The 13,225-nt window shown below is 35.5% G+C and overlaps 1 protein-coding gene across 5 annotated transcripts in view; it reads left to right on the top strand.

Annotated features, from left to right (window-relative positions):
* The window catches only part of map7d1a (MAP7 domain containing 1a), an 81,613-nt gene extending 77,042 nt beyond the window's left edge, over positions 1-4,571 (top strand). For all 5 annotated transcript variants that reach the window (XM_056474866.1, XM_056474864.1, XM_056474865.1 and 2 more), the window contains one exon: positions 4,070-4,571. In XM_056474866.1, the coding sequence (XP_056330841.1) occupies positions 4,070-4,080 (11 nt within the window). In that variant the 3' untranslated portion in view covers positions 4,081-4,571. The remainder of the gene's footprint in view (positions 1-4,069) is intronic.
* The last annotated feature ends 8,654 nt before the right edge of the window (positions 4,572-13,225 follow it).

The raw sequence follows: 13,225 nt of genomic DNA, 5'->3' as shown, positions 1-13,225 counted from the left end.
TAACAGGGATGTATTTGGTGACAATACATACAATATGCAGCTGAAGACAAAATTGTGAGTGAAATTATATATACAGTTGAAGTCAGAATTATTAGCCCCCTTTGAATTTTTTTTTCTTTTTAAAATATTTCCCAAATGATGTTTAACAGAGCAAGGAAATTTTCACAGTATGTCTGATAATATTTGTTTCTTCTTGAGAAATTCTTATTTGTTTTATTTCGGCTAGAATAAAAGCAGTTTTTAATTTTTAAAAACCCATTTTAAGGTCAAAATTATTAGCCCCTTTAAGCTATATATTTTTTTCGATAGTCTACAGAACAAACCATCATTATTTAATAACTTGCCTAATTACCCTAACCTGCCTAGTTAACCTAATCAACCTAATTAAGCCTATAAATGTCACTGTAAGCTGTATAGAAGTGTCTTGAGAAATATCTAGTCAAACATTATTTACTGTCATCATGGCAAAGATAAAATAAATCAGATATTAGAAATGAGTTATTAAAACTATTATGTTTAGAAATGTGTTGAAAAAAATCTCCGTAAACAGAAACATACTTAATGCTCCCATTAATAATGCTCCTATAATGTCACTTAAATGCTGCATGGAGAATACACTGTTGATCAACTTCACAGTTCTAATTAATCTGCATTCTCACAACTCAATCAAAACAAACTTAAACAAAAAGTTTACTAATTTATTAAGTTATTAACTAATTTATTTATTATTTTAATTTATTAAAATAAAAATAACACAAGGTTATAAACCGGCTGAATAATATATTCAGAAGCAAAAAAGCAAAAATTAAAGTTACGTCAGCATCATAACAGTTTGTATTTAACCCTTAAACATGTTCCTTCTCATCTTGAGTATGAAAACTAGCAATAATATACAACAAACCCAATACCTTTATAAAATAAGTAATTTAAAGTTATCTGAATAATCATTCAGAATCAATTTCGTGAAACTCAGACTCGGCCTCTGTCTTTCGCTTGACTGGCACCTCATACACAACTCGTCTTCTTTACAGTGGTTGGTTGGCATCCACTAATCCCACAATGCGTCGCTGCTGTAAACAGGAAGATGTAGGCTAGACTGCAGCGATAATTAATTAATGTACCAAATAATGGACAAACGCATCATATTGTAACGGTAACAGAATTCATTTATTTGAAAAGTAATGTGTTACGGTATTATACTGTCAAAATTAATGCTGTTACAGTTATTGCCCAACACTGCTAATGACTGGGTTACTAACTTGCCTGTTTAATTACCCAATTAACCTTAAGTCTTTTAATAGCACTTTAAGCTGAATGCTAGTACCTAGTATACCCATAAATAACTAGGAAAAATAGTATGTACTGTCATCATGACAAAGACCAAATAAATAAGTTTTTTATAAATGATTTATTAAAACAATTGTAATTGAAATTGTGGTAAAAACAAATTTTTTTAAAAAAGTTTTTAAAAAATTCAAAAAAAAAAAAATTAATTCCTTTTGATTTTAACTGTATATCAGTGCACTTTGTTATAAAAATGTTTAGAAAAATTTTGAACAATTGTTTTTTTGCACCATGCTAAAATCTTCAGATCTCTAATTTGCCACAATTTAAGGCCTTAAAAAGTATATCGTGGATTTGATCAAACCCAAATGTAGGTCAGTACTATGCAGCATTTTCAACCAGTATCTGAATGTTAAATTTCAAAAATCATATCTAAATATAAATCCTGCATGGTGTGTGTGTCTCTGTGTGAATGACTGTCACAGACGCATTTTCGCCTACTGCACACATACTCGGATGCATGTGGTGCTCGTGGTGATTTCAGCATCTGCTGTTACACTTTATGAGAGCAAGAATAAACATCTTCATCTCCAGAGCTGCTATGACATTTTGATTATAAAAACTATTGCCATATCACACACAACATAGGAAGGATTGAGTTGGTTTATGAATTCAGTTAATTAGACATGCTTTAGATTTAAAAATGTTGCTTAATCATTAAAACACAATTAAAAAACTTTGAATGTTGAACTTTGATTTGGTGAAAAATGATTAAATAGAATTTAAGGTCATTTAAAACATTTCAGGGCATCTATTTTATTCATTTATTTATTTTACTTTTTTAGAAATTGCAACAATTAAACTTTAGTTTAGTTTCGTTACACCTGATTAATAACATTTAGATTAACCATTAAAATTGAGTCCAGATAAATCTAAAGAAGTAAAAAGAGAATCCAGGAAGATAAGAAGAAAAAAGAAGTTGGTGGGGAAAGATTAATTCATTTAAACAAATAAAACAGTTTAAAGGCTCTGTTCTGTGAATATTGCAATTTGATCAGTTTTGTGTAAAAAAAAAAAAAAGTCTAAGGGTGCTTTCACACCTGTGGATCGATTCTTTTGTTCCGAAACTTGTTCTGAGTAAAATTGTTACAATGTTGCGTTTTGTTCTTGGTTTTGTTCGCTTTCACACGGCAAAGTTTCTAAACAGACCAAATTAGCTAAAACAAGTCACAGTTCAGATCATATTGCTTTCTCACTACAATCGATCCGCTCCACAGTTCGTTTCAATCGAGCCGAGACCACCTCATTCAGGGGATGTCGGACAGATTGTTTTGTTTCGATCTGCGCGTGATTGCGGATTTCACATATGCAAAATGAACCGCGCTAACTGGGGAAACGCGCCAGGTTCCGAAACAAAAGTCTAGGTGTGAAAGCACCCTAAAATGAATGAGGTGGTCTCGGCTCGATTGAAACGTACTCTGGAGCGGATCGATTGTAGTGAGAAAGCAATACGATCTAAATCGTGACTTGTTTTTATGATGTCGGCGCAATAGCCTAGTGGTTAGCGCGTCGACATATGGTGCAGTAGCACGTCAGGGCATCCCAAGTTCGAATCCCGGCTTGAGGACATTTCCCTACCCTACCCCCCCTCTCTCCAACTTCGCTTCCTGTCTAAATACTGTCCTATCTAATAAAGGCAAAAAGGCCAAAAATAAATGTTTAAAAAAAAAAGAAAAAGAAAGCAATATGATCCAACGAACTAACAAACCAGGCTATATCACAGTGTATTATGGATATGTAATAGGCATATATAAGGCTATATAAAGAGAGAATTATGAGTAGGATTCATGTCAAATATGAAAGTGAAAGCATGCTGAACTATTAACAAGAGCTGTTTATCTGTTAGGAAAACTGACTGAACTGCACACTTGGTTTATCTGTTATTTCTCTCTGTAAAGCCTATAATACATAATTCCAGCCAAGGGGTAAGTATGACAAAGTCTTACCTCTGATTTATATTTGGTGACGATGTCTATGCGTGTCACTATTCAAAATTAAAGCGCAGCTTTTCGCTTATAATGTCTTATTGCTCATCGTCATTAGTTAAAATAAGAACGTATGAGTGGGACTCTGAAAAATAAACTGTAGAACTCTGACTGATGTGAGGAGAGTTTACGCATGTGACTTGTTTTAGCTATTTTTGTCCATTTAGAAACTTTGCCGTGTGAAAGTTAACCGCACCAAGAACAAAAATAAACATTGTAACAATTTTAATTCCTGTTTTAGAACATAACAATCAATCTACAGGTGTGAAAGCACCTTTATAATATTTAGCTTCTTCAAATTCTAGACATTGGCAATGTTTTTAAATTTTTGAATGACTTAAAAATTCATCATGCGCATTGTAGACATTCACAATTTGACAATATTGGTTTTCAATTTTTACTAATTTTAAAATTGTTTAAAAATGTGCCTACAGAAGCCCTGAAATATTTATTATGAGTTAGTTTATACTCAAGTTTAGTATAATACTGTAAAGTTTGTAGTAATAAAGTATATTTTGTACTAGTGTGCGTTTACAAGAGTTTAAAAGAGATATTTTTAATATACAACAAAAAATAATATATTATTTATATAAATAAATACATAAATCTCTGAGAAAACTCCCCAAAATATCAAGGATTGAGGATCAAGCACCTGCATTTGTTTTAAAAAAAACAAAACATGAATTTGATCAGGCATCATAAACATACAACTCTAATCTCCACATTCTTCTGTCCTCCAGAGGTCCTCTGAGGTCTTAAACTTTAGGATAAAGGCTCAAATCTGCGAGTCCCTCATCACCGTCTGCCTGAGGGACCCGATGGAAAGAAGCACAGCATGAAGGAGACCTGTGCCAAACCCAAAAACTGTCTTCTGTTTAGACTGTACAGAGCAACCCTCACTCACGGTGCATGATGGAAAATACACAACAATCAAGCTGAGCTGAACTACACCAGAATCACCATCCATCAGACCCGATCACACACACACTTCACCACGATACAACATCATGTTTTGTTTTTCTAAAAAAAAAAAAAGAAAAAGAGAAAGCTTCTGATAAACTCTAATCCTTGTCGTTATTCATGCTTTTGTGGGCAGAACAGAGAAGTGCTTTGGGTGCTTTATTTTTCAGTGTTTAGTTATTTAACTGGAAGAGAATTGTAACTACTGGGTACAGTTGTATGTGAATAATGTAAATTGGACAATGGGAGGAGAGGATCTGTGAATAAAACAGAATGAAAGGGGCTGGCGTTTTGTAATGCATTTTGTCAGAGTGGAATCATTTTGCGCCAGGTTTTTGATTTCTGCCTAGCATAACAAACGTCCAAAAGATGCCAGATTGACTCTGCATGCACATTCAACTTCAATGTCAAGTTTATAGGAAATTGTTGGAACGTTTTTTCCAATTGTTGCCAAGTCAAAAACCATTTTATATCCACTCTAGACCTCCTTTAGACTGTGAGAGTGCAAAAAATTAGCTTTGGTTATTGGTGTAAACATTTTTTGTTGTTTTCTTTGCAATCCTGGGCGATTCTGAGGAGCTGAAATGAAGCATTTGTTATAAATAACCCCATTAAAACAAAGTAATTCTGGATTGGAATAATACATAATATGCTGGATAAATGGGTGGCTTTATTTTATTTTCTATAGATGTTTGGTGGAAGCCATTTTAGTAGGTCAAAAATGCTAAAGTCAAGCTTATGTTCTGAAATGTTTATTAGTAGAAATAATTCTCTTATGGGTATTTTCATTTGGTTTTCAGTTGAAACATTGCTAAATTGAGATGAAAGTAAAAATTGTGCTCTAGTTTCCATATAATTTGATTGTCTGATTATCGTCTCGCATTCTAAAACAGAGATGGCCAAACTAGGGCCTGCGGGCCAAAGTTGGCCCATTGTAACTTTGATTTCATCTGAGCGGAGAAGGGTTGGGGTGAACGCCTTTAACAGAGATTTCTGACTTGACGTAATTTGTTTGTTTTATTGCTGAGCTACACAAAAAAAGCAAACTGAAATTAAATGTTGTAAATGAATTAGATTTTTAAAAATTTAAATATTATCCCGTGACAGATAGAGGACAAATCAAGACAAAAACTTGTGTAATTCTGTCATAAATGAGATATAAATTTATTTTTACTGTAGTAAGTTTATTATAAAATGTAAAAAAATACTGTATTAGTTTTATATATATATATATATATATATATATATATATATATATATATATATATATATATATATATATATATATATATATACCAAGGTGCTGTACAATAGCAGTCGCAGGTAAAAAAAAACAGCAATACATTACAATAAAAACAACAATATAAAACAATAGTAACAACAGTAAAGGTTTTGAAGAAATTAGCAATATAGTATAGCCTGGAACCGCCATTAGGGCATATTAAATGCACTCAAAAAAAGATGAGTCTTTGACATCGATTTAAAAACAGATAGAGTGGGGGATATTCTGATTTTTAATGATAACTTATTCCATGGTTTTGGACCCACAACTGCAAAGGCTCTATCGCCCCTGCATTTGAGATGAGATTGAGGCATTTGCAATAGCATTCAGAATTTGATCTGTAGTGGCAGTTTTCTTTTAGGAGGCTCTCTCAGTGGTAAAGAAGACAAATTCTTTCCCAAAGTGTCTTTTAAAGTTTTATTCTTTGCAAAGAAGCTCACACGATCATACATCAACAACAGTTTCTGCAGAGAGTGAGATGCAGAAACAGTGCGTTCTCTTTTTATTTAGTTTGTAATACCCACAAGGTCATCAGTGACATACAGGATGAATCACAGTTACATCAGCGCTCAACTTCATTTTTGACCATCTCCTGTACATTTCAGTCTTGCCTCCCACCTGATCATGTAGCTTGTTAAATCACCATGTACTTATCCAGATCTTGTCTGGTGAAAACAGATGTTAAAGTGGTCACGTTTGGTCTAACTTAAACAGTACATTCATGGAAGAATAAAAAAACAGACCTTTATAACTAGAACAAATGAGTATATAAAATGAATATAAGATGAATAAAATGAATCTCCACCACAGATCTAAGCGATCGGGTTTGGGCCTTAACAGTGGTCAGATCAGAAAGATAGGGTGGCGTTAGGTTATGCAAGGTTTTATAAACAAAGTAAAATTTTCTAGTCTATTCTGAAATGAACCTGCAGCCATTGTAGTGATCACAATATTGGTGTTATGTGGTCATATTTGTGGCTACTCGTGAGCAAAAGGGCGAACGCATTTTGGACCCTTTGAAGTCCAGAAATAGAAGATGAAGGTAGACCAATATATAAAGAATTAAAATAATGTAATCGCGTGGAAATAAAAGCCTGAATAGACGTTTCAAAGCCATTCCTGCTTAGAATAACTCGGGTTTTATCTTAATTTAAAAGCATAAAATTGTCGGTGAGCCAGAGTTTGATTTTGTGAAGACAATCTTCTAATCTCCAATCTCACCCATCTAATCTTCTTGACATTATTAAATAAATTGAGAAATTACCCATGGAAACTATATTTATCTTCAGCCTACTAGCCTCAATCAAGTTGGGTGTTCGGCCCTTCATAAGAAAATGTTTGGGCACGCCTGCTCTAAAAACAATTAATTGTTGTTTTTTTTCCAGTAAAAAAAAAATCTAAACATCTTACAGATTTAACTCCTTAAAGAGGACGTTTGTGTTTGTTTTATTGCTTTTTCATTCAGTAAATTCACTTAGCTTCATAATGAAGATCTCTGAATGTTCGTGAAAGTTCAACTTTCATTTGTTTCAAAACAATTGTTCTTTATAACAATTGAAGTAAATGAAGTAAAATATGTTCATGTCATTAAAATTAGGGGAAAAAGATTACAGGATACAAGATACATTCTATGAAAACAACACAAAAATGATTTCATGCCTACACCAGACTCCTGTCCAAACTCACATGCCCATGATCTATGTGCGGTTTTCAACACTCCTACCATCAGTATAGAATGACATCTAAAACCACCATGATACATACCTTTATCCCACTCTTTAAGGCACTCATCTAACCGCAATTACCACGCTTCATTTTCAGAAGCAGTTCATTTTGTAAGCAATTGTACAGTCTTAGACTCATGATACTTTGCTATTTTTAACACGTTTAGTCGTTTCAATTTTACCATAGTTTTGGTCAAGTAAAATTTTCAGCATTTTAGCAGGCATACAGTTTTACTTGAAAGTAAAATGAATAGATAAATAAATAAATAAATAAAATATCTTCTCCTCCTCCACTAACTCCATGATTGAACTGCGTATTGCAGTGGATTTTAGCACTAACAGTGATGTTACATTTTGACTAGCCTACATTTTGCCGCCTTTTGTCACCGACAGGCTTGCTATCACGTATACTGTTTGGCGATATTGTCTCTTCAGTCATAAAATTAAAGGTATTAAATTAATATTTTTCATCATATGTCTATTTTGAAATTAACACTATTCTGAAGACACTGAAAAAAGCACGCTTTTCCAAACTCATCCAGTTTCCTATTTTACTTTTGAAGCGACTGAGGTAAGATCTGTGACCCAGACCAGTTTGTCAGAGGTCAAGGTTCATTATCATCCATTATATGAGACATTTGTCACAATCATTCACAGCAGAGGGCAGCAAATCAACATGTATGTGTGAGCCCACCGATCAAGTTTCTCTCACCCGAAGACATTCAGACAGGTTTGCCAACATTTATTTTTCTTCACTGCCTCCGTTTCGAAGAAGAATGTGAAGTATGGGACTGGCTATATTTTCCGGCCGAGCGTTGCTCGTAACTTTAGATGGACCCGCAAATGACGGGTTTGTCTCAACATTGTGTTGTTGCTGTGGGGATCGCTCCAATTGTGGGTCCCGGGGAAAATAAGAGGGGCTATATTTAGGCCGACGTCAGTAGCGAGTGAGTTATAGCATGAAGGCGAAGCCAAATGTGAGGAATTAATTCTCAAAGGATGTGGAGCTTTGGAAGGTGTGCGATTGGCAAAGATGTGATGGAAACAAGAAGACAGGCTCTTTCATAGTAAGGTTGTGTCACTCAGACGGTCCTGGAATAGCTGGGGTGTGCGAGATGGGGAAACACACCATAAAGACATGTTGATTTACAGCTTGTTAGTCGTTCTGGAGCTCCTCTGTTAATGTCCTGTTGTCAGTCTGACCCACAAGATTTACCCCACAGGTAGAAGATTATATAGCCAAATTATAGTTTCTCTTAATTGATTGTTAAGGAGCTTGAAGTCTGTAGCTGGTGTATGTTCAGCTGCATTGTTAGTTTATGGTTATAACAAAAGAGAAAACTTTTTACAGTTCTTACTGTGGCGACACGGTGGCTCAGTGGATAGCACTGTTGCCTCACAGCAAGAAGGTTGCTGGTTTGAGTCCCGGCTGGGTCAGTTCACGTTTCTGTGTGGAGTTTGCATGTTCTCCCTGTGTTTGTATAGGTTTCCTCTGGGTACTCCAGTTTCCCCCACAGTCCAAATACATGCGCTATAGGTGAATATAATAAACTAAATTGGCCGTAGTGTATGTGTGTGAATGAGTGTGTATGGATGTTTCCCCGTACTGGGTTGCAGCTGGAAGGGCATCGACTGTGTAAAACATAAGCTGGATAAGTTGGCGGTTCATTCCGCTGTGGCGACCTCTAATGGATAAAGGGACTAAGTTCTTATTGTTCTTTCACACAATTACTCTTTTCAAGCTGTTTGGACAGACATATGTGTAGGTATAGTGTATAGACTGTCATATTAAGGGGATATAAACACACCCAGTGCTTTTTTTTTTTTCAATTTAACAACACAAAAACGGTGGACCAATTGGAGCGGTTTTCAGACCGACCGCAACTTGATGTAGGAGTGCAGTCCCCCCGCCCACCGAATTGATTGACAGCTGCGTATTAACATGTCTCAATAGTAACGGGGAATAAAAGGTGTGTTCAGTTCCCTAGGATCATCAATCATCATCAAATGTGAGCAAAAGTGAGTCTTACAAGTTTAAAATGTTTTAAAACAGAGCATGTGTGTAATGAATTACAGTGATTTACTTCAGATTTACTTCATCAGCACAGCCGCGTGTCAGAACAATTATAAACGAAGACGCTTCAATCCCGGTTTGAAGACATTAAATGGGGTTTATTTTGTATATTAACAACATATATCCATCTAGCAGTGGAGGTTAACCTGTAGCCTGTCACATTTGTGTGCTAAAAGAGTGCAAAGCTAAACGTGCGCGTCTGTCTGTGTGTGTGAGCGTCTCCGCGCTGTGTGTGTGTGTGTGTGTATCTGGATGTGCATGAATTTTGTAACGATATTGTGTGTGATTCATTGTTGCAAATCCACAACAAATGCATAATACTCATTGGTAAAGTTCTTACTGTAGTATTTCTCACAAATGTTACAAGAGATCTGTCTTTGTCTGAGGCAGCAGAGGAAGGAGATTGAGGTACACTGAAAGGCACGCAGAAACGGTGGGCGGGGAGGACTAGCCTTAAAGGTGCAGTACAAAAAAAACGCCACCTGCTGCTCAGAGTTTTAAAATAGAAATTTATAAAAGGTATAATAAATAATCTGATGGGTGTTTTGAGCTGAAACTTTACAGACACATTCTGGAGACACAAAAGACTCATATTAAATCTGGAAAAAGGGGTAACCTAGGTGCCCTTTAAAATGTGATTTAGAGTGCCAATTTTTGAAAACAGTATCATTATTTTCTGACTACCCTATAAAAACAGCACAATACATGTTAATTATTGGCACGTGTGAGTATTTGACCATAAAAACACTGATGGACTACAAGAAAAGCAGGTGTGTAGTTTTTAATTGTTGTTTTGAGATTGTAAGCAGAGCAGCCTATGAACTCTATATGAGTGTTGAAGCTGGCTTCTGCTGATGAAACTGCAAACTATCTTCAGTAAACTTTATTTTTTTTTAACTAACTCTCTGACTCCAGGGCTGCGTCCGAAACTGCCTACTACTCAGTAGGTACTGCATTTGAATTTAAACATACTACTTGGCTGTTAGAAAAGTACATTCTATACAGTATGTATGTCAGCAGTGTGAATGGAACTCAGACATACAGTACTACATCTGCCATTTTGTCATGATAACGTGACCTACCCGCATAAGTTGTGTCATGGGATAGCGTAGCTTCAGAATCTCACCAGAAGTAGTAGGTCACCTGGGTACTTTTCGCATACTGCTTTTTGAACTCTATGAATTCGGACATACTTCTCGTCTGGCATACTGATTTTAGCATACTATATAGTATGGAAGTATGCGATTTTGGAAGCCTGGCTCTTTTTCATCTGACAAACTGGGGTGTGTTTTCCAAACAACGATGTAACTCGAGGCTGAACAATCATAGTACGATGCATCGTTTGGGAAAAGAACGATCTAGTGACGAGTGTTTCACAAAACCTGTAGTTTCTCTGTTGCAGATCTATTGTTTGAACCACGCTAGTTATAACGTAAAACGCCCATAATGATGCTCTAAACAGGGCGAAGTAACAACTTCTTTAGAGAAAACCCCCATAATTTCTTTGTGCAAATGATATTGTTTTACACGCACACACATTTAAAAAAAAATTCAATTTTAGTTTTGGTAAAAACATGCACTTGCTTTTCATATTAATTGAAATATGTAAATAGCAGATATAGGGCCTGTGTTTCCTTTACAAATATTATTGAGAATACTCCATATTCTATTCTAAAACAAAATCACTTACAAAAGCTAACATGTATTCTAATCTCATATATAAATCATATAAATAATGAGGCTATTTATTAAGAAATTAAATTTAATATTTATTATTTATTAGGAAATGAAAAAAATCTTTAATAATAATGTTAATGATGATGATGACGACGATTGTTATTATTATTATTATTATTATTATTATTAAGTAGGATATTGTTTATTTATTTATTTATTTATTTATTTATTTATTTTTTAAAGTCTACTTTTACAATTTAACACATGCAAACCACTGCAGAAATGTTCTAACCAACAGGCCCATGTCATATCCAGTGCAGATGCTTAATAAATAACCTACTATAAATAAAAAGCAATAACGTTTGCTGTTTTTTTGTTTTCACAAGCTTTGGTGACGTAACGTAAATTCCGCTTTTAAATGATAGGTCACCTATAGCGTTCGTCATGAGCCACGGCTGTGTTCAAAATGACATCAATGTTTTCAAAGTGCACTACGAAGGGAACGCAATTAAAAACACCTAAGAGAGATGACTTTAAGAGAGATGGCTTTTTTTTTAAGTCATTCCAAGTTTAAATGTTAGAATGTTCTAAACGAATAGGGCATAGGGAGAATAACTGGCAATGGAACACAGCCAGGAACTATGTTTCTAACTACAGCTCTAGAGGTGTAGTTTCAAGCATACAAGTTTGCGACACAGTTTGTGAATGTACGTTGGAACGATGGATTTGGGAAATGGCAAATCAATGAACTATGTTTGTAACGATGGAATTTGCGGAACTTAGTTGGCTAGCAATGGTTATGGAAATGCACTACTGGTCATTTTTGAGTAAAACTGTCTCTTCCCCTACAAAGGTGATGTGAATAAACCGTTGATCTATTTAGGCGGAAGTAACAAACTACAAACTTTACATGTTTATATCTCTTAAACGCAAAAATTGTCTCTGTTTTGGTGCTCACTATCTTATAGATATCCTAAATACGGACAATACAGATTCTAACATCTAAAAACTTTAATTTCACGGGACCTTCAAAGTTCTTAATACTGTTCCATTCAGTGTCTTCAAGAGTTCACACTTAGCTGATGATTGATTATCGATTGATTAGCTGCGCATCGTTGGATTTGCTCTTCAGTGTTTGGACTCTCAGTAGTGATTATTAAACCACACCGAACTGAGCTAAACTGAACTGAATTTAAACACTAAAAACTGAACTACACTGTTCCTATTTACTATGACCTTTTATGTGAAGCTGCTTTGACACGATCTACATTGTAAAAACGCTATACAAATAAAGGTGAATTGAATTGAATTGATTATAAAGCTTGTTTGGCATGCTGTCCCGGGAGAGAGCCCTGAGCTCTTAATATCCTTGAGCCCGGGGCTCCCTCCCATTTGCAGGGTGAGAGGGGAGTTTGAGCTCAGGTAGGTCTCGAGAACTCCCCCCGTCATTAAGAGCTGATAGCAGATTATAATTGCTATGTAGAGAAATACTGCTGGTTAAGAGCTCGACTATAGTGCTAATCTAGACTGTGGGACGTCTGCTAATTTAGACGTTTTTGAACTGTGGGAGGAAACCGGAGAACCCGTGAAAAACCCACATGAGCACAGGAAGAACATGTAAACTAAACGAAAACGACAGCTGGCTAATAATTTGAACCAGTGGCATTCTTGCTGTGAGGCAACAGTTTTAACCACTGGGCCACCGTGCCACCCTATAAAAGGAAAGGTGGAGGAATAGGGTTGGAAGGGGGGATTCTTCAAGGCGAAAATAACTGTAATAAGAAACTCTGGGTATTTATAGGAAGTTAGGAAGTTTAATTTGGTGTTTGTTTGTTTGTTTGTTTGGCAAAATTTAGCATAAAACTACTCTTAAATGTCTAAAAGTGTTGCTGAAAGGCCAATGCGCACTGGAACTTTTCAAGAACTATAAGGGTTATCGAGCGGTCAACCCAGTGGTGAGTGAACATCCATGAGTTTCTGTACACCACCAATGGACTTCAAAGAAACTGCTGTCCCCAGTGCTACTATTTCTCACTCACACTCACTCTCAGCTGTCTTATCTCTCAGGCAATAAGTCCCCATCCCACAGCTGTTATCACACAATGGCATACTGACTTGAGGGCGCATAATAGCTGCTGCTCAAAATAAGCCCATTGGAAATTGTTATTGGTGTTTGAGT

This window comes from Danio aesculapii, chromosome 16, assembly GCF_903798145.1.
Source record: "Danio aesculapii chromosome 16, fDanAes4.1, whole genome shotgun sequence".
Taxonomy (NCBI): domain Eukaryota; kingdom Metazoa; phylum Chordata; class Actinopteri; order Cypriniformes; family Danionidae; genus Danio; species Danio aesculapii.
The sequence above is the reverse complement of the archived record's forward strand: the minus strand, read 5'-3'. Positions and strand labels throughout refer to the sequence as shown.